This window comes from Hoplias malabaricus, chromosome 1 (assembly GCF_029633855.1).
Source record: "Hoplias malabaricus isolate fHopMal1 chromosome 1, fHopMal1.hap1, whole genome shotgun sequence".
NCBI classification, from domain to species: Eukaryota; Metazoa; Chordata; class Actinopteri; order Characiformes; family Erythrinidae; genus Hoplias; species Hoplias malabaricus.
In genome coordinates, this window is record NC_089800.1 from 82789487 (window position 1) to 82816318 (window position 26832).

General features: G+C 38.8%; 1 protein-coding gene across 1 annotated transcript; it reads right to left on the reverse strand.

Annotated features, from left to right (window-relative positions):
• si:dkey-16j16.4 (uncharacterized) lies at positions 1–26832 on the reverse strand. The gene is made up of 6 exons (XM_066685163.1): positions 26157–26832; positions 13253–13334; positions 12568–12801; positions 12109–12347; positions 8495–8548; positions 1–1741 (listed from the first exon to the last, which is right to left on the reverse strand). Exons 1-6 carry the CDS (start codon positions 26223–26225, stop codon positions 1616–1618), a joined length of 804 nt encoding a protein of 267 aa, XP_066541260.1. The 5' UTR covers positions 26226–26832; the 3' UTR covers positions 1–1615.

Here is a 26832-nt window from a genome sequence, read left to right on the forward strand (position 1 = left end):
AAGATTTTATTTCTCCCAGTAGAGAGTAGGAAGAGGACAAGTGGCTTTTTACATGTTACAAACATGTACGGTCTGTCCAACCTGAAGGTGCATATCGTGTTTTATTTCAAATGATTACATGGAACCTGCAGAATCCAGAGCAACTCCAAAAAAATAGTTACTTGTAGTTATCCTATGCATTGACCCCTACAAGTGTAGGCTACATTCAGCGAAAGGCTAGGTATGCTGTTGAAAACAGTACATAATTCATCGAAACCTATCTTACACAATGTGATTACTTATGTAATATACTGCACACATTAACATGTTTTCCATTCAACATTGCTTGTTTTTACCAAAGCAGTTTGGGTTTGAGGCTGGAAGGGTGCAGTCAGGATGGAGGAAAATGGCAGCAGAGGGGGTGTGAAGTGAAAAATAATGGAAATGATTAATAGACTTTGGTAATTAACTGCAAACGTTCCAAAACAAAATTAAACATGGCAAAGGAGCATTTAATTTCTGTCAGAGCCAAACCTTTTACCTCCACTTGTAGACTCTTTTAAACAACAAAATTAGAAAATGCAGAAAGTTTTTTCCTGTAGAATTACCTTTATGAAGATATGAGGGTTTTTATTTTTTAGACATTGACAATATGTAATACACGTCCAATGATAGTCTGTTTAGGCACATCACATGGTGTATGCTGTCCAGTGAACAGCTTCAAACTTGGGACTGTTCAACAGATTCGCATGCTTAATGCTAAGTCTAAGGCTGGACTAGTACCATGATTGTTTATTATTTTGTCTATATACGTATTGTCAAATTACAGTAAACATTAGACAAGCACTAAAGCAGTCACCAGATCATTTCGAGCCTTAGTTCACACAGTTATAGAAATGATCATAGATTTAAAAAAATAGACTGTTGAGAAAACCTATAGGTTTGAATTCTTATTGATGAGTCGTTGTGATTATTCCATCTTTCCTTCTCCAAATCTGGTTTCTCGTCACTCTGGTGGTAATACCTCTTAATAATAATTATAATAATAATAAAAACTGCTCTAAAACTGCCCTAAATTTCACTTGTCCTTGGAGACGCTACACAATGTAGGTGATGTTCAAATGGACTTCTTAGACCCTTTTGATGGTTTACATGATCTTCAAACAGTGAAGATGCATGTAGCCCAAACAGTAATGGGAAAGGTACATACCTGAAATGGCTAAGTCATTAGTTGACACTATCTAAGAACCACTGACCAAATTATGCTGGTTTCTCTCGTCCATTTCAATCAAATGAAGGTTTTGGTTGCGGCTCTATCGTTTGCCATGTCCTACGGTGGCTACGGCCTTGTCACTGAAGCAAGGTTCAAAAGAGGTTTCCTGAGATAGGGCCAGAGAGCCAGAGAGAGTGAGACCACACGAGAAACAATGTCACCAACTCCCTGATCCTCCTGTACATTCTGCCTTTCTGTCTCCACTTCCTGTTTTATCAACAAATCTCAACAGAGGGACTTTGTTCAGGCTTAGATCCTGCAAAATAACAGGACAAGAACATTGTCTTTTGTCCGAATGTGGGAAATCTTGGTCCAACACACTCCGTTGTTTAGTCTGTGAAAAGCTTCCGGTGGTTTCCCTGCTCAAGCACACGGAGGTTCTTCACTGGATAACAGGGGGCTGCATGGGGGCGCTGTGCTCAGTGACCGGAAGGCAAAGATAGATGGGTCATATGAATATCTGGGAGCATGGCGGCTGCTGCTCAAGTTCTGTGGAGGAAAGACAAAATTGAAGAAATACGTTTGAAACAGATACCTTAAAACTGAAACAGATTCCAAAAAAAACAATCTTTCCAGAGAATCCTAAAGAAGAGGAATGAATGGTTTGCAAAAATAATTGGACTTAATTATTCTCTCTTAACCTTAATATTATTAACCGCAGTATTAGTCGCAGTCACACAGCTCCAGGGACCTGGAGGTGTTCCGGTTTCCTCCCACAGTCCAAAAACACACGTTGGTAGGTGGATTGGCAACTCAAAAGTGTCCGTATGTGTGAGTGTGTGTGTCCCCCTGTGAAGGACTGGCGCCCCCTCCAGGGTGTATTCCCACCTTGCGCCCAATGACTCCAGGTAGGCTCTGGACCCACCGCGACCCTGAACTGGATAAAAGTTACAGATAATAAAGACTATACATATTTATTAGATATGTTTTTAACAACATCAGCACGTCTGTGCAACATTAATGCTCTTCTGAATGCAATATGAGTGGGTTTTGGGAATGTATTTGCAAAAATATCTAGGTGATTACAGACTGCCAATGTTTATTAGCAAGGCTCAGAGCTCGGATGATAACATAAAGAAGCATATTTGGACACCAAGCATGTGTTGGCTGATCCACTACATTAGCGGTAAATGGAAAATTGAGTGAAATAGATGTTTGCCGACCCACTTTTCTAAAGGCTTTAGTTTAGTTATTAGTATCATCAGCCACTAACGTGTTAGACTGCATATAGTAAGGACCCTTGTTAACCTACATTCTTCAGTAAAACTGATTCAAGAGTTCAATTAATGAGAGCAAATGTTGGGATAATAAGGGAGTCACCAATGTTCTTGAATAAAACACATCCTGTTTTGTACACAGCAGCATTCATCACCATTCAAAATAGGAAAATATATATCGGTGAATTTCTCTCATACAATTTTTATATATTGCCATTATAAATGTTCAGCATTCAGACATTGCCAAACACTGGCTACATGCACAACAAGGCAACAGGATCTGCATGTGGAAAACATCAGTAATGTGGAGTGTAATTCGTACCTAGGTTCTTTATGGACTTTCTTTATGGACCCAACATTACCTTCAGTGCCCAGACTTTTGAAAGCCTGGCATGAAGGGCCTCATATTTCAGTGATTTTTTCCTTACACACCACCTGCACAAACAGCTTAGCTAACTAGAACTTATCCCACATACATCCCATTGCTTTTAAAAATTGCTCCATGGATGCTTCATATTTAGTTAAGTAAGTGATAAATTAGGGAAACAACTTTAGATATAATGATACAGATTTAACCCATTTTATGAAATTCCCAAACTGCTCTTAAGAGATACTTCAGCCTCCCTTTTTGGCTCCATCTCTTTATTCTGGGAGAAAAACATGGACAGTCTGGGATTTGCTGGGAGGATATTATCGGCGATCATCCCTTGGATGGTGATCTCTTACTCACTGTTATTATTTAAACAAATTATTCATTTGTTGGACTCAACTGAATGATAGCAGACCTCTTTCCAATGCTCTTATATTACCAACTGGAATTTGTGAACAGCTGAGGAGGGATTAGAAGTCCCAGATGAAGACAAACTGCCACTGCTGATAGGATGTGGGAAGGTAAATTCCAATAAAACTTCAAAGCATTTGCTGCATGTAAATGGAGCATGTCTAAAAAATGTTTGCCAGCCACATCAATGAAAAGTAGGCTAGCTTGTATTTGTATATTTTAAATAAAACTTTTTTTCTTCTGAGCATGGCAGTCTAATACAAAAATCTCACTCCTTCTTTCCATGGCCAAGGGGTTGCTGCTAAAATTAGCAGCTCTAAGCCACTTCCCTCCTTTACAGGAAATACTTTTGTGTGATTTGGCAGTAATGCAGCACTTTCTCCAGCTCTGCTCAGAGTGGGAGAATGGGGGTTATGTGCAATCAGAAGCAGCCCACATGGATAAAGCTTTGACCACAGAGAGACAAGGGCTGGGCTGGGGGGGGCCTTCACTACACAGATGTGATTCATTGCCCAAAAACTGGTGCCTCTATACTGCACTATAATAGTTAAGAAGACCCCACATATAACTCACATCTACCCATTTTTGTTATTTAAATATGGATTTTTGGAGTGAGCCATAAATACATGTACCTATGTATGTTTATGGAATTTGGTAGATGTCCTTACCTTGTTGGATATCTTTTTTTTTATGATTTTTAAGTGATCTTGGTACAGAACTAGGTTAATGCATCCTTAGGATTCCCCTAGGACTTAAATTGGTATAATGCAGTGTTCCTACTCAGGCTGGGAATCAAACCCCAATTGACAGGATTCCTACAAGAAGCTTAAAAAAATCTGATATTTGAAGGGCCTATGTATTGGAATAATAATATAGTTTCTTTTCAATACATGCTTAGTAATATTTGTAAACATTAGCATTTCTAAATTTGCCATTCATAACATAACTATCACCATTCCATTTCATATTCATTGTTTTTATCATTTCACTACTTAAATCCACCAGTTCAGACTTTAAGAGTATGAGAGAACTCAAATCATGATATGACTCATTAATGCCTGAGTTAGAGAGCGTGTTTATGTATGAATTGCTATTTTTGTATAAAAGCGTCAGTCAGAGTTAATTTGCATATAAGAGATCATGAAAATAAAGGTTATTTCAAAGGAAAAATGGCCCTTGTTTTTGAGGCCTGCATGACATACACGTAACATCAGCAGGGGTTACTGTAAACAGGAAGCTTGCATAAGAGAGCTGATCCATCTTTATAGCACGACTGCAGTGCTGACATGGCAAACACAAAATCATCATAGGATTTGATTCCACGGCCCCCAGCCAGAGGCTAGTGTCTTAAGCCTACTCATTTAGAATAAAATAGATAAATAAATAAAAAAAGGCCTCTACATTCTACATCCAAAATGAATTATCTGCTTTCTTCGTTCCCTTGACTAAAAGCTGTCCCAGGAAAAACTGGAAACTGTGACACAATACGTAATACATTACATATGCACACTGAGTTTAGTGTATTAAATCACCGAACCTTGTCTTAAACAGCCCTTAAGCGTCTCATGGCCACATTACAGGCATAAAGAGAAGAGAAGAGAAGAGAAGAGGAGAGGAAAGGAGAGAGGGGGGAGGATCAAGTTCCAGTCCAGAGGAACGAAAGCAAAAGTTAACATCTTTTACATATGAGAGCTTAAGCCTGGCCCAAGCTGGGAGGGGCCTAGCATTGAGAGAAATGAGGTGAACACTTCATGATGAACACTTCATTATAAAACATGGGAGGACGTATATGTTTCAATTGCTGTTGCTATATAACTCAATTTCCCTTTAACTGCACACCAAAAGTGTAAAATGAACCAAGGTGTGATGATAAAACATTTTACGTTAATTCCCTGACAGCAGAGTGTGATCAGAAGGCATTAGCTTATACTGAAGGCCTCTGGGCACAGCTGTAGCTACAAGAAAACTGCCACAACTGAATGCCAGACTTACACACTTACACACGGTGGCGCAGCAGGTAGTGTCGCAGTCACACAGCTCCAGGGGCTTGGAGGTTGTGGGTTCGATTCCCGCTCCAGGTGAGTGTCTGTGAGGAGTTAGTGTGTTTTCTCTGTGTCCGCGTGGGTTTCCTCCAGGTGCTCTGGTTTCCTCCCACAGTCCAAAAACACACGTTGGTAGGTGGATTGGCGACTCAAAAGTGTCCATAGGTGTGAATGTGTGTCTGTGTTGCCCTGTGAAGGACTGGCGCCCCCTCCAGGATGTATTCCCGCCTTGCGCCCAATGATTCCAGGTAGGCTCTGGACCCACCGCGACCCTGAACTGGATAAGCACTTACAGACAATGAATGAATGGTTCTATATATGTAGAACCCTGAAAACTTGAAGAACCTTTTGCGTGATTAAAGGGTTCTTTGCAAACTGAAACAATAGAAGAACAATCGTTGCAACAACCGTTTTTGGTGCCAAAAAGAACACTTTTCTAAACAGTGCTATAAAGAACCTATAGCACATTCTATAGCACATTCTCCATCACTCTGAAGAACACTTTCACAATGCAAAGAACCCTTTAATCATGCAAAAGGTTCTTCAAGTGTTCAGGGTTCTATATAGAACCCTTTTTTTAACCATAGAAACCATGTAGAACCATCATTTTCAAAGTGTGTAGCTCTCAATAATAGGCACATCTATTATTGTACGACGATGTGATCAGAAACTGCAATTAAGGTAAGCAGTTATGTGTATGTGTGAGTTAGTGTGTATGTGTATGTTTGTTCTTTCTCCATGTCTCATTAGGGTCAGCCATCATGTAATGACTTACAACCAATCGGGGTCCTGTTTGCTGCACTGGGGAGGAGCTTAAAAACGCTCAATCAATAAAGATTGTCACCACACTATTTGCTTAGTATAACCTTAGGGTTTAAACTCGTAAGGTGTACTCTGTTTTAGAAATTCTCTCAGCACGTGTGACTGTGTTTTAAAGAGTTTACCAGTTTTAGCTCTTATGTGAGTGTGCTTTTTAGTTTGGACAATTTAGCTGCGATTTTTACTTTGTTTATAAGTGCTTATATATCTTGTATTAGGGTGTGTGCTTTAGTTTGGCATTTCATCAGTACACTTCCCTAATTTGTGCTGGAGGGTTCTGAATTTGCACACGTCTGATCTAGTACCTTATGTAAGATGCTCAAAACTGATTTGGAGAGATCCCAACTGATGCTACTTAAACATTTTAATGTAACTGCACATTTAGATCTGTTTTGGATTGCTCTCTAATCACATCTGCTCATTGGAAACCTTGTATGATAACCTAGTTAAACTAGCTTTTCCCCACTGAAAAGTATGTCACAGCACACACAACAGTAGATAAACCCATAATAACATCCTCTATGCTATAGGTTGGTCCATGGGAACACGCTAACCTCTCCACCTTCACATCTGCTTTGACAACAAGCCTGAATCCCGCCTGAGTGCCGACAGGGATTGTTTGTCTGCTCTGGTTTCAGCCACTGATGACTCCTCTTTTCCTCCCTCCCTCTTTGCCTCCTTCTCTCTCCTCATCTCCCTCTTGTTCCTCAGCCCTCAACCGTACAACTCCCTCTACTCTCTCACTCTCTATCTGCCCCATGACAATCACTCCTCTACTCTAACAGGCCCCCTGGTAAATACAGACCCCTCCTCCACCCTTCACCGGGAGCCTAGCCAGGAAAGAGAGAGAGTGATACTAAATGACAGAAGAAAGAGTAGAAGTGAGGGGCCCCATTTTCAGCATGGAAAAAGGAGGACGAGGAAGGACAGCAGAGAGATGGGACAAGACAAATATAAAATAAAAGAAAATCTTCCGTTGACCTTGTTTATAAAATTAAGTCATGGGCTCTTCCTCTTTTCAATGAAGTTTATATGAGAAAACAGTTTATATGTGAAAGAAAGAGAAAGGAGAGCTGAATGAAATTAACAAGACAGTAGAGAAAGATAATGAACATCTCTCTCTCCATATTCCTCTCCAAGACTATAGATCACAGAACCTGCAACAGCAGGCACTCTATAAATGGAATATGACTTCATCCCAACACACACACACACACACACACACACACACACACACACACACACACACACACACACACACACACACACACACACACACACACACACACACACACACACACACACACACCTCTTCTCCTCTTCACCTTAATCGAATAGAGAGGACATTCAATCCCTTATGGATGAAATGGAGGTTCTTGGATGTGCAGGGGAGAAAGGCTATTATACAACAATTATGTTTTAAGCTGATTAGTAGGAATCGTAATGTCTGTGCATTGTGAGGAACCCGTAGTGGAAATCCAGCCATCCAAAGGAAGGGCTGAGTCCTTCATTATAATAATAACAACACTGGGAGATGGTGTTGATTTGTCCCTTGTTGACATTCAGTCCCTTGTTTGAGATTGCAATGGCAGTGAACGTCTATGAGCAAGAGTGTATGTGTGTATCCTCAGCAGAAAACTTAATTTAGGGTGGCTGGCATTTGTTAGCAACCGGTTCTGACATAAGAAGGCAAACTTTTTCACACAAGATAAAAGTTAAAACATTCTCCACATGGAATAAAAATATGGCATATTATCTATACATTTTATAGCATGCTTTCTATTAAACTGCTGCGCAGAAAACTGAATAACAATAGGTGGTGATACTTTGCAGACTTTAAATACCGAATATATATTCTGGACATGCTGAGAAGGTATAAAACATATCCAAGCATGAGTGTGTTTTGTGTGTGTGTTTTGTGTGTGTGTGTGTGTGTGTGTGTGTGTGTGTGTGTGTATGATTCATCCCTCTGCCTCCAGCATCCTGATCTGAATCTTCCTGATGACCATTGCAGGCATTTATTCCTGTGCCACGCTTGGTGGGCAGCAGGGGGAGCGGCACTGTGTGCCAAGATGAAAGTGACGTCTCACACACACACTCAGTTTATACACGCCTCGCTCCTTCTGGACTAGGAGCTCTTCTAAAGAAACATGTGAGCTGACTACGTTCAGAGCATTTGGCAAGTTCAAGTATCTATTTTGTTTAATTTCACTTTAATTACCTGGCCTGCTCTGATGAGGAAACACAAGGGTCCGGGAAGCAAGATGCCACTGGACAGTGTGTTATTAGACAGGTACAGCATTCCTAACTTAATATTATTAGCATTAAAAAGCCAATACTGTTTGTATGTACAAGTAAACGTTCATGAATCAGAGGCACTCACCCGGATCTTTATAGTCCTTGTTTTACCGCCACAGTTCTTTTTCAGGAGCATTTTCTGGAACACAAAACAATGAAGAAATATTGATACTGAAAAGTCTAACATCACTGCCATGCTGACAGTCCCCTATTTTCCCCCCATACCTGACACTGTGGACAGCGTTTTGACCTGGATAACAGATCAGAATTTGACCACAAGGAACATTTTACATGGTATAAATACTTCAGTGGCTTTAGTTATTTGGTTCCTATGTTCCATTGGCCCTGTTCATATGAAGTATATGTATTTCTAATGATGATTTTAGGAGCTATAATTTCAGGTGACCAATAATACCATCAACCTTTTCTGTTTTTAGATTTCTATAGAGACTATAGAGGATTATTATGTCATTCACAGCTAAAAGAATACATTTTACATTCTACATTTCGTGTGTGTGTTTGTTTGATTTTAAATTTACCGCTAAAATATTTTGTATTTTAACACTAATATTGCTAAAATAGAAGTGAATAGGTTGTGATTGAAAACTTAACACTGTCTTTAAAGACTGCAAACATATGTGAACAACTGAAGTGTTCTCCACACGCATTTCCTAAGTGATTCATGTTTGGTTTAATTTATACAACAAATCACTCAATAAGTGAATGCCTATTTAACAAGGAGTACATTTGTTACCTCTGGAACATAGCCATATCCAAGGTAACAAGGTTTTAAACTACAGAACAGTTTCCCGCAGTACACCAGCCAAGAAACTGCAATTTCAATTGATGTTTAGTCTTAAGCTGATTCAAATGAACTGTTCTCGTGCATGAGTGATCCAAGAACTTGAAAATATTCTAGAAAAAGCACTGAAAATATTTTCACTGCACACTTCTCTGAAAGACAAACCAAATGCCGAGCCAACCAGGCAAGTCTGGTTTCGACATCTGTCATCTAAGCCATTCATGAACGCCAAACAATGACCAGACCCCCATGTACAGCATATGAGCGACTGCATACGGTTCTGGATTAGATTGTATGGATTACTGTAATAAAGGGAAATTTGAAAGACTCATATAACCGTTGCCCAAATGCAGGTCATTATTCTAATACAAAACATCTGTTACTTCCTACAGTGAAACACCCTCACAGTCTATTAATGTATTTAAACAAATAACTGGAAACATAGTAATAAGCTGTTTTGTAATACGGTCATGTCTCATGGACTAAAGATAAATGCTACACAGAGTTTAGTAGCGCAGCCTGAAGTGTTTGTTACTTATGTAAAATGATTTAAATAAAAGTGAGTAAAAAAGCTTGAAAGCTTTCAAAGATAAGTGCAGGAGAAGGAATTAGTAAACCCAGCATCCCAGGAACTAAGCTTAACATTGGTGGGTGCAATTCTTATCCTTTAATACAGTTACTAGCTTCATAATTGTGCATCACAAACAGCTTGTTATCAGTCGGTTTGAACAAAATAATTATATATACACATTACTGTTTTGCGAAAATAGCTAGAACGTTTACCTTCCGAGGTGCACGTGTGTGTATGTGTTTGTTTGATAGATTTTAGAGAAGTACGGTGTATTTTATGTATTAGATGTTGGTAAACAATGTTCAGTGGGTAGCACAATGTTACTGAGTTCCAGATGTTTTTAAGTTGGTCTGCTGAAAACGTCTATTAGCAGCTTGAAATAAAATGGCTAATCATCTTTTTCGCCAACTTTAATGTTAGACATTGTTTATAATTATTTACTTATAGTTGAATTGAATAATAAAAAAATATTATTGTTTTTATTTGAAATGATTTGCATGGCAAGTAAATTCCAAATAAACTAATGATTGTCACAGGCCTGTGTATACTTCACTTTGTAATTGTAGTTATACAAAGGATAATATGTAAAATATCTTATGCCAATCCATTACAGCCTTCACTTCCTACCTGCAACCGCAACATTGGTCATTTAACTCCTACACCAAAACAATCAGATTGCTACGGCTATTTATGATCCAATCAGCAAACAGCCGCACCTAACACACTACTTCACTAAATTAACTGACATTTTGGTATTCTCAGCAAAGTACAAATCTATCACAAAGTTTCTTGAACATCAGTAAAAGTCACCTACATATTGATGTTGTAAACTAGACAAGATGAGTATCTGCAAAAAGAATGATATAAAAAAACGAAAGCCCAACTGGACTTTGAATATAAAGGGTTAAAACGTAAAGAGCTTTTTGGCAGGCACTTCAACAGGGCCCATATTGTTTTCCATCCAACACCTCCCATTCCACTTGAGTGAGTATTAGTGCACTGCCCTGCTGCCTCTCATAATCTGCCCTCGCCACAGAATCCTAGAGACATATGGAGGCCCTCAGTACGATGCCACCCTCTAGTCCTCCCTCCCTCTCAGACTCTCTCTTTCTTTCTCAGCATTCTCTATACAGCCTGCTCTCCATCCCAGGACAACAGCTCTGTCCAAAGTAATATTAAACATGGATTTGGCTGCTTGGTCATTCTCCTCCTGCCTCCGTCATATTTCTCTCCTTTGCAAAAACACACACATGAATGGACTCGTACATAGTCTAGCTTGGCTTCTAAGCAAGAGAGAGGGGGCTGGGAGGGGTGAAGTGACATCTGTGATCCGTTTCTCTCTCACTCTATTCCTCCATTCTGCCTGGCATGAGGGCCTAATTTGTGTGTGTGTGTGTGTGTGTGTGTGTGTGAGAGAGAGAGAGAGAGAGAGAGAGACACGGTCCTTTCAAGTCTGGCCACCCAGGAAACAAAGAGTGGTGCTCTGAACCCTCATAAGTGTTTTTCACTGAATATGCTCCACACTAATGAACTGTAGGGGAACAAAACTGATCGATGTGCACGCACTGCAAAAAGAACATAATTCCACATAAATCCCCAAACCCAAATCCTTCACTGATATATAAACCCATAATCTGACCAAACTTGAATGCTTCGTCTTATTCATTACTTTAGTTCTGATGTCATTCCATTTGGAAGTCCATAAATACACTGCTTCTTACAGAAAATATAATAATACACAACTCCAGAAACTTAAAGCTGAATGTGAGGTTTGGGTGGTATAACGAAAAGTTATAGAGCATATTGCCGTATTTAATAATGCTGACGGTATCTCAAAATGAGAGCGCTATTTATGATGTTTGTGTGGTGTGTCACATTTCTGTGCTGCATCTTTAAGTACAAGGCCATAAAGTTAATTGTGCATTTAAGAGACAGACAGGGAGAGGGCAGTGTAGGAGCTCACTGACTTGTGATGTCACACTCTGAAAAAGAGTGGGGGGAAAACCCCAAGCCCAGCAGATCACCGCAGCTGTGATTAAAGCTGAAAAAAGACACAATACCCAGAAGACTCTTCACTCAAATACTGATCTGCCCCCCCCAGCCAACGGTCATAATGTACACACTGTTAATATTTTGAGATAGTAATATTTTAGATTTATGTATGTTTGGGTTTAAATTGTGTTATATTTCATAATAACAAACATACTGCTGGATTTAAGGGGAATGCTAATCTCCTAATCTCCACTCATTTTAGTTTCTTTTATCCTTAGAAATATCCAATTGTTAATGGACTTCATATTTCAGCCAGACGAAAGCATATCCGAACCTGCTGCATCTTCTCCAGATCCAGACTGGGCCGGCCAGGCTCTCCTGTGTAAGATGGTCTGTGTCTCCAGTAGGGCATGGAGGGCTGCTCAAAGTGGCTAAGGATGATGGGCCTAGCTGGGTGACGGGTGTTGCTGATCGAATGTGGAGGTTTGAGGCCCTTGGGTGGAGAAGAGCTGAAGAGAATCGGACTCGGAGAGGTGGCACTCAGACGAGTTCCAGAACCAGGTTCGCACAGATCTATCAGAAGCACAATTATTAACCATTATATTTACAGAGGTTTGTCTTTGGAAACCAGCAAATCACAGTTGATACTGAATACTTAAATAACTCTATACATGCATGCTACATAATTATATATATATATATATATATATATATATATATATATATATATATATATATATATATATATATATATATATATATATTCTTAAAACAATAAACTAACAAGCAATACCTTTCACCTCCTCATCACTGGAGGCACTACTGAGCTCTCCATGTCTGGGCCACTTGCAGCTGCCTTCAGCCACTGTAGCCCCTGCTATTCGTTCCAGCTCCTCTTCTGAACTGTGGCGGTCCATCGCAGGCTCCAATAGCAACCTCAGGCGCCGCAGGTGGGCCGGGGACAAAAGTCCCTGGTTGTGCTGTTGACTCGTGGCTAGTGGGGTCAGAACACAGTTTCTCCTGCGCTCTGAGGGATGAAGATATGATAAAACAATGATGTCGACTTAGGTAACATTAATGATAAAGATGGAGATGCATTTCTATTTGTCCTTTCATTAAAATCTGACACAGTATGAAATGGTATGACAGGGTACAGTTAAAAATTATGTACAAACATTTTGACGTCCAAGCGAGTTGATCAGATAGTTAAAAAAAACTGCCCTGCAATGTGGGATTGGTCTGAATTGATAAGGATTTGGCAAATAATGGTGAGCTCCAGGAATGATGTAATGTTGTAATAATCCAGTCAACACAAGATCTAGTATTACAGTACAGGTCAAAGGTGAAAGTAAGTAAACCATTATAGTGTACACGCCGTGTCAGAATTATGAAGAAAAGAAAGCGTGAATAGAAAATTAGACTTCATGAATGTATTTATGAAAAAAATGAAATGAAAGCAAACAAATCTGTGTAAAGACCTCTATCAATCTGTGCCAGCTCTTGATTCTCCCCTTCAGAGTCTTCACTCTCTCCACCCTCTTCACTGCCATGGTAGGAAATCTGCATTGAAAAGGCAACACAAATAGTGTCTACTGAGTGGACTACACAGGCACTGTTTAGTGCCATCAGATCAGTTGCTTTCCATCATTTTAGCATTGCTTTGTAAATCCGTTTCTAGCCCAGGCTTACTTTCCAGCTTGCTAGCTAACACTTCAGCTTAGCTGTAACAATCCTCTGGTTCAACCTTATGACAGTACTTTAAGTAAACTATAGGGAAGGAGGCAGCACGAGGTATTGAGACACACCCACTGATCACACGATCCATCGTCAACTGTCATGCTGATGAAAGAGGATAATAAGACATGACAATGCAGCCCACACATGGGGGTCAGGCGGGTAAAAAGTTTACGCCTTCTCCTGCGCACACACAGGCCAGAGGAATCCTCTCAGGAGCCGCCTTGCATCTGTTTTCCAACTCAGCTGCATGGGAAACACAGCACAGCCACTAATATCATAACATGACAAATGACTAACACTTCAGGAACCCGCCGGGAAATGATCCATCAGATTTTTTCCCCTCCTTTACTCTGAGACAGAACAAAATACTGGGATTTAGGCACATTGCTTCATATTATGACACAAACTGAACTACTCAGAGCCATGCATGTGTGATATGGTCATATATCTGCCTCGGAATTACAGCTTTTGCAACATCTCAAAGCTCATTTGAAAATACAGGAACAATACCAAGTTCAAACTGATTATAAAAACAGTCCAGCAAATGAAATGGTGTAAAACCACTATGGGTAGAAAACTATGCTCTGCTGCACTGCTCACCCTCACTGTTTTTCTATGTCTGTCCATTTTCTACAGGAGAAAATAACAAAACCCACAAACTCCTTTATGAGCTAACCCTTTCAGACAGAGGCACAGACAGAGGGAAAGTAAAAGACACTGAAAAAGGAAAGAAAAGAAATAAAACACAAGACTAACTCTAAAGAGTTAAGTAACCCAGTGCACAGTAATTACCTTGCCTCTGCCAGGCCAACCAGCTGCCATCTGTTCTCAAGTACACACGCGCACACACGTAAACGCACACACACACCTCTCTTCAACTACTTGCTGAGCAAACAAGCAGGCAGAATGTGGGAAGAGAGAGAGAGAGAGAGAGAGAGAGAGAGAGAGAGAGAGAGAGAGAGAGAGAGAGAAAGAAAGAGGAAGAGGGCCTGAAAAAGAGAGGGAAGAGGAGAGAGCAGGAGAGAGATAATGAAGAAGATAAATAGGACAATCTCACACATGTGGATAAAAAGTGTAGGAGTACAGTGCAGTTCAGGGCCATAAATAGAGCCTGCTCCACCCAGCCTTATAGTCACTTACTGTACCAGTGACTATCTTCTATACAAACCACTCATCTCTCAACTCTCAATGGTGTTTATGTCTGTGCAAGTGTGTGTGTGTGTGTATTTGTCTAAGTACGTTTCTGCTATATTCATATCAACCGCCCCCAGGCACTTAAAAAAGTTATGGATTCTTCTTTCTTGCCTGAGTTACATATTGATATTATAGCAGTGAGATGTATGTATAACAGTTATGAAATAACTTAAGATTGGGAGTAAGGACCACGCCCAGACTCCTCTTCACCACTCCTCTCTCCTCACCTTCTCGTGACGAAATTCGCACCCTACCCTCACCCCTACTCCTCCTTTCACCAATGAATTAGCCAGGCAATGGGGGGTCCGGCTTCTCTCTCCACTAGCAGAAGCCGCCCAGACCTCCAGCCCAAGTCCTTCTGAGTTCCCCTTCCTTTCCCTGCTTACATCAGGCATGTTCCTCACTTCGCAAACACAATACTGGGACAAAATCTGGTGGCTCCGAAGATTAGCACAGGATATGATATCAAAAAACAAATTTATAATAAAAGTTGCTTCCAATCTGCATTTGTTAAAGTGATATGTGGGTACTGATGATAACCTGAAAAGTATGTACTGTGAAGTAATTTAGCAGAATAACAATATCCTACAATCATTTTATCCACCTCTAACAAAGCCTTTGACTTAAAATGAAATATCTGAGGTAGACTCAAACTACAATTCCAATAAAGAACCAATATTGCTCAACCTGAAACAAACCTGGACTACAATCTGGTGAGAAAAAAAAGGTTTCTAAGTGTTTCTTAATTTTATAGTGGTCACATGACCAAGACTGAACAGCTTGAATCAGAGCCATTGGGACAACACCCACTTAGTGGGCAAGATAGAAATGGACAATAGCCCTGTTAAAACTAGACGTTGGACATTCAAAGCCCAAAAATGTGGTTTTTAACAAAAAGTAATAGCAAAACATTCACCCCTAGATTCAGGGTGGTTAATATAAACCCACTGAGCCATTTAAAAACTAGAATTCCTAGCAGTATCAGTTTAGTGCAGTTGTGTTCCCTAAAAGTACATTACATTCTCTTCTTCAGAAGGAGAGTTGAATATTTGTAATCTTACATATCTGTTTAACTTAAAAGAACATAATAGTCCTGGAGATTAAGTGGGGCACATGAAATCAACACCAATTAGAAAATCTACAGATATAATAGAACAAAGTAAAATTACATTCCCTAACTAAAGGTTACATAAAGAACATGCACCGTTGATGGTTCCACCACGGTGACAGCGAAAGGTACCTCCACAGTGATCGTTTTCTCACAATGTACTTACACAGCCCAGTGATAAGGTTATTTTGCCACCTCAAGGGTCTGTTTCCCAGGGGACAACCCCCAGATGGGAGGACAAAAGCACCTTCTACTAGGACCACAGCATTAGCGTGTACATGAACGTTCCTGACAAGAAACGGGCAAACATGTGAGAATCTGTCCAGATCTTATCATCTAATATGGACTATCTAAATACCTCAAGCATGCCTAGCATAACTCCTGTCTACCATGTGCTTTTCTAGAAAATACGGTTCACCTAAAGACTAGGAGACTAGCTATTTCTGGATGAAAAGACTGTGTGGTTAGGGTTAGGTCTTCTCACTTGACTCATCAGCTGCAACTTCCCTCAGGGTAAAATTTATATCTTTTTGTGCTGCTCCATCACTAGCTGTAATATCTCAGTTAAGGCTTTAGTGTGGTTAAACTGTAACTGCACATCTGTATTAACTGACAAAAAATTTTACTGTTAATTAAATTCTGTGCGTTATCATTAAACTAAGCAAAGCAGCCATAAAGACTGAAGAGAAGCCTTTTAACAGAATATCAACACACACACACACATACAAAGTAGAGCCCAAACCGGTATATTTACATATGCATTATAATGGATACTCAGTAATAAGAGCAGTGCGTGTTTAGCAAGGTTTCAAGGTCTTAGCTTAAACAACTATTGAAGGTTATTGCAATGTTTAGATAATAAAGTTGGAGTTGGAAGTTAATAAGGGTTATTATTTCCAGAATTAACAACTAAAAAAAAGGTGCTGATGTTGCCCGGAGTTTACTCTTTATTTATGTAATTATTTTGCTTTTTGTTCAATGGTAATTTTAGAGTCCAATACTTGAAATTTTATTACTTTAATCTCAAATATTTAAAAGGTTTTTGCCGAAAAAATATCGACTCTATTCTAAAAACACTGACAATTCTCCAGATCAAATAGTTATGACTTTTTAACGCTGTCTCTGAAACACTGTCTTAACATTTCCAGCTCAGAGTGTGGAGAAAGACTGCAGTTTTGTGGAGGATGGTGGCAGAGGATACTGAGGGGTGTAAGGTTTCCCACAGTGAAGAACATTCTTCACAAGGTCAGTGGAAATGTGTGTGTGGTTGCTCCATTAAATAGCTGCTCTGAGGGCAGCTTTCTGTAGTGGCAACTGAGTAGATGTTGACACACATGCCTAAGTACCAGTAGCCCTTACATAACCAAGGCAGATTAGTTCAGTAGTCTGTCATGCCAGTGCATAATCTGATGTACTGGCATGTTAGCGTTTGGACACAAACCTGTTAAAACATCTGTTGCTGGATATTTCGGTGCATTAACATTAGCTAGACATCTCTGCACAAACATGGGGGTAACCTCAGATCATGATTATGAGGTTATCTGATAGAAAGATACAGATGAGTGGAAGTTCATGGCATCTGTGGGTGATGAATGATATCTGCAATGGCCCTAATACCAAAAATAATTCTCTGAGAAAACACCAGCTGATGAGTTCCTGTATCATGCGTCATTATTATAGTATAAGTCCAAAAACACTAATCGTGTTCCTTGGTAATTAAGGTATAATCACATTCTAAGAGTTTAAATTTACGGGATACATACAAACGTTTATAGTGTATAGATATATACACATCAAGAGGGCAAAGGGCAAAGGTTAAAATTTCACTTGCCCATACATTTGTGGTTGATTTTATTGCTAGTTTGGTGAATTCACCTGTATTGTTATCATATGTCTATTAAGTTATTTTTGATAATCAGAAATGAGTAGTTCATAGGAATTGTTTAGGTCATTTGTGTGTAGTTTGACCTGATAATTTTCTTGCTCAAGTCTCATCTCTTTTTCAAGTTGTTGTAAGGCACTTCTTGAGTCATTTCTTACGAAATATAACATAACGTTTATTTACGTACGAGTTCAAACTTCTCTTTTCACCGTGTCTATGATCTTATACTACACTACAGTTTTAAATAAACATTTGGAAGTTGCTAAGAGCTCATCATTGTGTATCACAAGAGAAACAAGAATTTCCTTGGAATGACAACTTAGAAATGTTTTTCTTTCACTTCTTTTAATCTCATTTTTTGGCAAATGTGTGACCTGACCTTTCCTGAGAATATACACGCACAGACAAATGAAAAGAAAGTAAAATAAATAAGCTATTTCAACAGATGACTGCTTGAACTGCAGTCGGTGGCATACATCCATAAGGATGCAAAACCCATGGCTGGCAAGTTTGTATCATCCACGCATGTCCTATTTGCATGCTCCATCTAGCATGGTCAAATAAATTTGTTTAGGCTTTCTTACAAAACAGCACAACTACCTACTTCAAAACCTGTATTTCATGACATTTGTGTGAAACCATGAATGCTATGCTATGATATGGAGCTATGCTACAGCTGGAGGCAAAACCATTGTCCTGACGTACACTAGCCTACATTTTTCTAATATAGGTTGAATGTTTCAAATTACTGTTAGGTTACTTCCTTAAATGAGATAAGGTACACAGATTCTTCAATACATGCATAATATGTGCAGTTGAGATATTTTCAACCAGTTATTTAAAAACACTACATGTCTACACAAAGCTTTAAAAAAAGGAAAAGTCTGGACTTCAAAACCCTGTGATGTCAACCCATTACTTAGAGTAATGCAAGGCATTAACTGGGCAGTCTGTGCTCTCCTCCAAGTGTGTTGAACACCAGTGGCTCTGTGTTAATAAAATTTACAAAAGAAACTGTGGCCAGAATCACATGTCTCAGAGGAAGCATGCCTTAACACTCATCTTCCCAGTTTGGTGTAACCAGGTCTCAGCTAGTGGGTGGAATTGGAAATGACTAATGACCATCACTATTTTAGATCTTCTATGTGCTTTGGACAATAATGCTCTTTGCTTCCTCTACGGCCTGCAAAAGTCAAGGAGTGGTGAGCATTTAGGATGTATTTGGAATATATATATATATATATATATATATATATATATATATATATATATAGTAGACACCTCTTAAAATAAACAACTTACCTACCTATATGACATGTGACTCAAGTGAAACTCTAAGGGTGAGAATGCAAGGACGCGTGAAGAATAGCACTAGGATCGTGCCCAGTGTACTTTGGGTATTGTGCTCATCTGTAAGCTGAGTAGCCCACAGCTCTACAGTATTATGTGTGTAGTACAGCTGTGTTTTGGGAGAAAAGAGGGCAGCTACACTGCTGCCACAGACGGCCCGATGGATTTTCCAAGTAGCCTGAATAGCTGTGCTCATCAGAGAAGGAGGAAGATTAGGGCCAGCAATGACGGGCATGGATTAAAGGCTACAGGGATAGGACTCAGTATTTTCTGTATGTGTGTGTGTGTGTGTTTTAGAGGAATAACAGTTCCGAGGACAGAGAGAATTATTGATGTGAAAGTGGCCAAGGGTCAGTCTCTGCTTGGTAGTTCACTGCCTTTCTGACATTCATACTCAAACACATCCACACTCCAATAAAACCAAGCTATTGTGTGAATTTATATTTTTTTAAATCTATGACCTAATGACCGTTATTATTGTCAAGAGGCAATTATTAAATTTGGACTGTGCCAAGTAACAACCTGTTTTGGGTCAGTTTTGAAAAGAATTATATCATGCTTGTGTCAGCTTGGGTCAGTAAATGATGTGGCTAGTGGTGGGCTCTGACAGAAAGCTCTTGAACTGTTTTTGATAGTAAAGAGTAAGAGCAAAAGAGCTTTCTGAGTCTTCAGTACAATAGAATCTATATGCGTGTACACACACACACACACACACACACACACACACACACACACACACACACACACACACACACACACACACCTATTTATTCACATACTATTTGAGTTTCTGGGAGATACATTTGTTTAAACTGGTTTAAAATGTGCTCCCAGACACAGGCACTTAAACTATTCTCGCTTTCACTTTCTTGAACTATCACCCCCATCCCTACACACACAAACACACATACATACACACACACTCTGTGAGTCAGATCAAAACAGTGACATTGATGTGCAGGTGACAGAAGAAAATTCCCCTCTTGTTATTTATAGGTGTAATATTAATGATAATTCCTGGTAAAGGCTTGTCATGAGGTCATACATGTAAGCGTCACAGCTTTCAAGTCAGTCTAATTACACATTTAATGACACAAATCACAACTACATTTAATTTATATGTTAATTCAGAGTCACTTACTGCTAAACTATTTGCACATAAACATACAACAGAAATCATAAGCCCACTGAGATGGCATATAAACAAGCGTTAAATCGGCACATCACTGTGCAAATCTAGTTATATTTTCAAATTTAGTACAGATCTTCAAAACATTTTAAATGGTTTAGTGCCTCCAGTGCTTGAGGAGTGTGTGTGTGTAACTTCACAAATAGGTAGATTTGGTCAACAACAAGAGATTACTGCACTGTACCATTAAAGTGTGTTTGGCAAATCTACTATCTATAAATCTACAAAGTCAAAGGCATCCTGCATCAATAGCCTCTGTAAATACTACGTAATTCTTTACCGAAATTGTTTTTTTTTTAATATAATGAAGATATTAAATTCAGAAAATGAATAGTAATTTTTAACTAAAAGTACAGTATCATGCTTTAAATGTTAAAATTGTTTTTTTTAAACCTAAAAAAACTAGCATGTGGCCTCTATTGTATTCTGAGACAGAACCCTAAATTTAATGACAGAAAAAAGACACAAAACAAACAAAAAAAAGTTTCTATTTGTACAATCTTAAAAATCACTCTTTTCTATTGTTCTACAGTCAGTCGTTAAAACCTCAAATGGAAACTTCCTCTGTCAACAAACATGTTCTTTCTCCACAAGTCTGTTTGTTAATTCTGAATAAAAATCAGTCTTGAAACATAAGCTTCAGTTAGACATACTTTCTCTACTGTTAAACATTAAATTAATGACAGTATGCCTGACAACGGACAACCGCCAAACTCTGGTTTTACAACAGGGGAAACAGAAAGAGAAGTGGATTGGATCTGTTGACTGAAGACAGATCAAAATAATAGAGTAAAAATTAAATAGAGCATAGACATGAAAACAAATGACAGAAGAGGCGAAAGAAAGAATTAAAGTCTGGATTTTTGTTTAAATTATTTATTTCTTACTGCTTCTAAAAACCCAGCTTCTAATTACACCTCTCCCTAAGAAAATGCAAAGGAAATAAAATGTCCTGCCAGGCTTTGTATGTTATAGGAACACCACATACGGCTGACTAGTTTAATCTAATTTAAACATTTATATAAACTGCTAAACAAGACCCCTGAAATTACTTTTAAAAATCTATCAAATTATCACAGCATTTTAGTGGAACTACAAACTGCTTTGACTGCTCTCTTCCAATATTCAGAACTAACTTTTAGATTAAGCTCTTGGACAGCCTGCAAATGGTACTTGGCTAAGTTTTCTTGTCTTTTTCCTCTTGGCGCATGTAAAAGCAAACATTTCATAAATTGCTTGTTGTGTGCCAGTAGGTTTAGGCGTACAATGAGCACACTCATTTCCAGGTTGAAGAACTGCCAGTTATTCACAGGTTTTGTGACATTTTAACCAGAGCCCTTTGAGCAGAATCTAAAATATCAGGCACCACTTTGACATCATTGTGTGGCATTCATTGTCAGCGCTAGTCGGAAATTCCCCTTATTTATTTTCCAGTTTTCCATTTTTTTTTAATCCCGTAGCACGTTGAGATTTACTTGAAATGTAAAGTGCATTACAAATAAAATGTGTTATTATTACATTTATTAATGTCTCTGGAGACAGTTCTGAGATCAGCTATAAGACGATCCAACTGGCATACTGAAAATAAAAGGCATATGAAAATATGAGCTTTCATAACAATTCAAAATACTGTTTTAAAAAGACACAGAGAAAAAGTGACCACAAAAAACAACAGGTACGCTACCAGTATTGTCACTTCATCACATTAACGGCACTTACAGCTTTCTATGAGAGAGAGAAATCAAGCACCACACTCACTTCAGAGTTCACTTCAGAACAGAAACCCAGAAACCTCAATAACTACAGTTTATATATAAAATTTAGTTATTGAGGTTTCTGGGCAATTTTCTGTCAAATGTGTCTCTTCTGTTTTTTTGACCCTGATAGTAACAAAATGATTCTAATGAACTGAAACCAATGAAGGGAAATAAACGAAAGGGTTGTCTCTGACTTTCCACAGTACTGTAGTTATTCATGGGTAATGCATAGCTTAGGTTTTCTTTCTCTCTGATTAATATAAACATGCATCTAGGGGTTCGACAGGTCAATCCAAGGTCAATTTGACTAGCTGTAGGCAATATTTTCATCCTTGCAAGGAGAGGAATAAAGCCATTAAAACATGTTTTCTCAGTAAGACTAGAGTACACATTCTCACTCAAACACAGAAAAGCACACATAAACAACCCTCCGAGCCCACACAAACACTGCAGGCCTTAGGGCCAAGTGTTTAAAGGGAAAAGGCCACAGAAAATTACAGAGAATTACACACAGGCTAAGGGAGCATGTAAGCGAATAAGCGTTTATGAGAAGTGTGTATTGGAACATGTTTTAATCCTATTTATTTACCTTTCAACACACTCAGCATTTTCCTGTTTGAAGCCTGGGTTAATGTTGGCATTATGTGACCGAGATGGCGTGTGTGTTATGAGCATGCACCCAACACTCCTGGAGATTATGATTACAGAGCTACTCAGGGCAGGGATTTCATTCATGCCCACTGGACCATGTCCCACACACACACACACACACACACACACATACACACACACAATGACGTGTGGCTTCAGTCAGCACTCCTCTCAGCCGTTTCTGCCATGAGCCTGGACTCCAATTAACATAATTGTATTTATTACTGTGGGCCAAGAGGTCAAGCTCGATGCAGGGCATGTGTCAACTGCTACAGGAATAACTGCTGTTAGTGAGGAGTAGGCACGTAGAAAGAAACCATGATTCAAATAGATCATCTCTGACTGCAAGTGCACTCTGTTTAACTCTGTTTTACAGAAAGCTAAGCCTAGGCTAGCATAACAAAACCGGGCAGTTAGTATTCATCTCCGAGCATGCTGAGCAGCAGCTGGCTTCACGGGTCATGAAGGAAGCCTGTGGTAGCCTCTTCCCTCCCGGCTTGGGTCCACTGTGTGACTGAGGGAATCCTAGTTAATGAGTGGAATTAGCAATGACTAAATTGGGATAAACAGCTTTTCCCATAAAGGCCTACAAAAACTTTTTGTATAGGTCAGTGAAAACAATAAATACACAACTCTTAATCTCCTAAAAAACCTCCTTATGGTTACAGTAGCATTTAATGCTTCATACATTAAATGTACAACAACGGGAATGAATAAACACCACATCTGAAGCACATATACAGGCTTGTTTGTAAAGACAGAGTACATTTTTCAGTTGCGCATATGTGAGTTTAGCACGGGCCGTTTAGCTCAGTGGTTAAGTTAGTCATTCTCCACGAAGGGCAGCCAGGCTCAAGCCCAGCGCTACACAGCAGTAGCAAAGCTTCCAGTGCCATGTTCATGTTCCCACCAATGTAATTACATCATTCTGAAGTAATATGATCTGTTTTGTCCTCACATTACATTATAATTTTACACATTTTACACATTCACTCACACCTACGGACACTTTTGAGTCGCCAATCCACCTACCAACGTGTGTTTTTGGACTGTGGGAGGAAACGCCTTTTCTTGTCAAGAGGAACAGCACATTGAGGCTTGAACGCTGAATGTAGTGTCAAACTGCCAGTTCACAGTTCTACATTATTAGGTTAAACTAAATAACACTAAATATATAAGATACAATCATCAAGGCAGCTTTTCCCATTTGAAAGCTGTGCTCTTTTAAACCAAGTCCTTTCATTTTAAAAATGATACATATTTCACGTAAAGCCTTAAAGGTGACATTCATGATAGTATTCAAAAACACTTTTTACAAAAATTAGAATACGTTTTCTCAGCGTATGCTTAATCTCCAGTCTGTTTGTGGGCTGGAAAACAGTCTAATGGGGCCCCAGTGTCTTTAAATGAGTAAAAAAATAAAGTTGCTCAGTCTGGTTTGCTAGGCTCTCTCTCTCTCTGTTCATGGCAGAGGCATCTTAGACAATGGAGAGAACTCCAGACATTCAAAAGCACTAACCAAAATGAGGTGATTGCTCTATTCCTGCTCTGTATGTGGGTAATATTGGCTTATATTTGGTGTTTCTGATCACTTAAGACGGAAATACCTCCAAACTCGGGCGATGGCCGACTGCATTACCAAAAGTGCTACAAAGCTAAAGAACTTGAGTTACAAATGAATTTCTGTGGTAATTCACACAGTGAATATAAAATTACAGACAACTTAAACTTCAACTATGTACACACAGCAGTGGTTTTTCCCCTTAAACACACCATTCCTCATTAAAAGACATGGAGCAGCTACATGTAAACAACAGAAGAGAACTGTGCTTCCCCACAATCTTAGAACAACTGTCCTGTTTATTACACTCAAAAAAAAAACCTTCCACTGTCTTCCTCAGAGTTTCTAATGCCTGCATGCACATGTAATTCACAACACTTAATAGATCCTTAACAACCACACCGAGGAGCCACATTTCTTGGCAGATTTATTGTCAAATTACCTTGATTACGATACTGAATGCTCAGAGTTCTCGTGCACTTTAGAATATATCATTCGTAATTAGCTCTTAACTAACTTTTGATTGCCATATGTGACTTCACATGGGTTTATGTGCAAGCAGTGCTTGCATTAAGCTCTCATGATTGGACTCATTTTACTCCCATTAATAAACTATTTTCCAAGAAAAGTTGCTGTTTGTGCTTGTCTGGGCTGGGACCTTGATCACTAAATGCATGTGGATTATGTGCAAGGGAGCAAACCTGGAATCTAGAGCTTTCACACATGGACGTCATTATACATCCATGGCAAATTCATGAGAGAATCCATCAAGTAACCATCTATAAGCTCGAACACTATGGCTGTGTTCGACACTGTTTCACAGGAAGACAGTAGTAGCATTTTGAGCAATATCAGTGGAAAAACCATGACTAATGCTAATTTCTGTGACACTATTTGATTCCAAAATGTACATAAGTGATAATGATAATGCTTGCCATATGAGATTAAACACAGATTTCTAAATGTACACACAATATCTCATAACCAAAGCTGGGAAAAGATATTGTATCATACATTACCGTATATGCCTCAGTTTTACAGTAACTCCTTCTGTAAACAATACTGACATAGAGCAACCAGCACTGCATCATATACATTATTTTCCACAGAACAGAGTTTGGCTTTGCCTTCAACAACAACAGGCATGTTGCTTTGCATAAAATACATGTATAAGCCTTTGTTCTGTTTTTGTATTTTTTAAAATAATGAGAACACTGTAGTTAATCAACTAAACATGACAGCCAGGCATGATGTGAATGTGTGCATTCACTTTCACTTTGCTACCTACTTGCAAATAATACCTCATTCCATGGTTATCCATACTCAACAAAAGAACATGAATGACCCAAAAATGTAAAACAAATGAGGGGGGGCAAACCCCTCTAGTTCTTGATCAGCACAGAATATGTGTGGTCAGAATGGAAAGCAGCAGAGCTGAGCAAACATGACTTGTATATATATATATATATATATATATATATATATATATATATATATATATGAAAATCAATATATACCCAACACAGCACACTGTTGTTGTTGTTATAAAGTTTAATTTATAAAAACTTGTAGAGGAAGAGTTGTTCACAGTAGGGGAGATAGAAATCAGGTGTCCTAAGTATATCTCTCTGTCTGTTATATTATTAATATTACTATACATATTATTATTAATATAAGATTTTAGCTTAAACATTAAAAGGTACTGCTGAAAGAAAAACACATGCAGGGTGATGTTCAGAAAAACATATCTCTTCTAATACTACATCCTGTAACTAAGAGGATATATGGAGGTTTTTAAAACTTTGAACTCTGTAACACTTAGAAGGATCATTATCACATAACTTCAAAAATAGTTTTAAAAAATTAAATAAAAAGTCATGTAAAAAGAATTACACAAATACTTTAATTCCTTAAAATTAAGAGTTACACCAATACTTTATGTAGGTTACTTACCTTAAGTTGAAAAGGATGAATCTCATTGAGGGAATGTCTTCTGAGCTTTTTAGTTAGGGTCTTCAGCATCCTGCCTTGGAGACCTTACTTACAGCTGTTAGTTTTGTTTTTGTTGCAAAACCAGTTTCTACACATTCATATCTGGCTTTCTTGACCAAGCATCTGTCTAATCTATTAAGTAAATCAATCACCACTTGCAGTGAGTCCTCTGAATGGGTCCAGTTACATTAAAAGCTGTTAAAGCAGTAAAAAGCTAACCAGCAGCAGCAGCAATACACTGCGTTCACCAGCCAAACCCACAAGGGCCATTCGAAAACAATAAGAGCATTTCTGCTCAGAACAACCCAAGGAGCTTCCCTAAACCTAGCCCTGCTAGTTAAAGCATAAGTTTGTTAAAGATACCATGACCTACTGAAGCCAGGGAGAAGTGAGTGCTGATGTAAGAAGCTTTCAACAAAAACAGACCCCTCCTTCAAAAGAAAAGCCTTTAAACCAACTTATCACACTCTAACCCTCTTTGAACTTCCTACGAATTGTCAGTTTTCTCTTTTCTGCTCTTCCCTTACAAACACACACTCACACACTCAAACAAACACACACACACATTCACTCACTCACTCACTCACTCACACACACACACTCGCACACAAGCACACACATACTCACTGCGCACGCT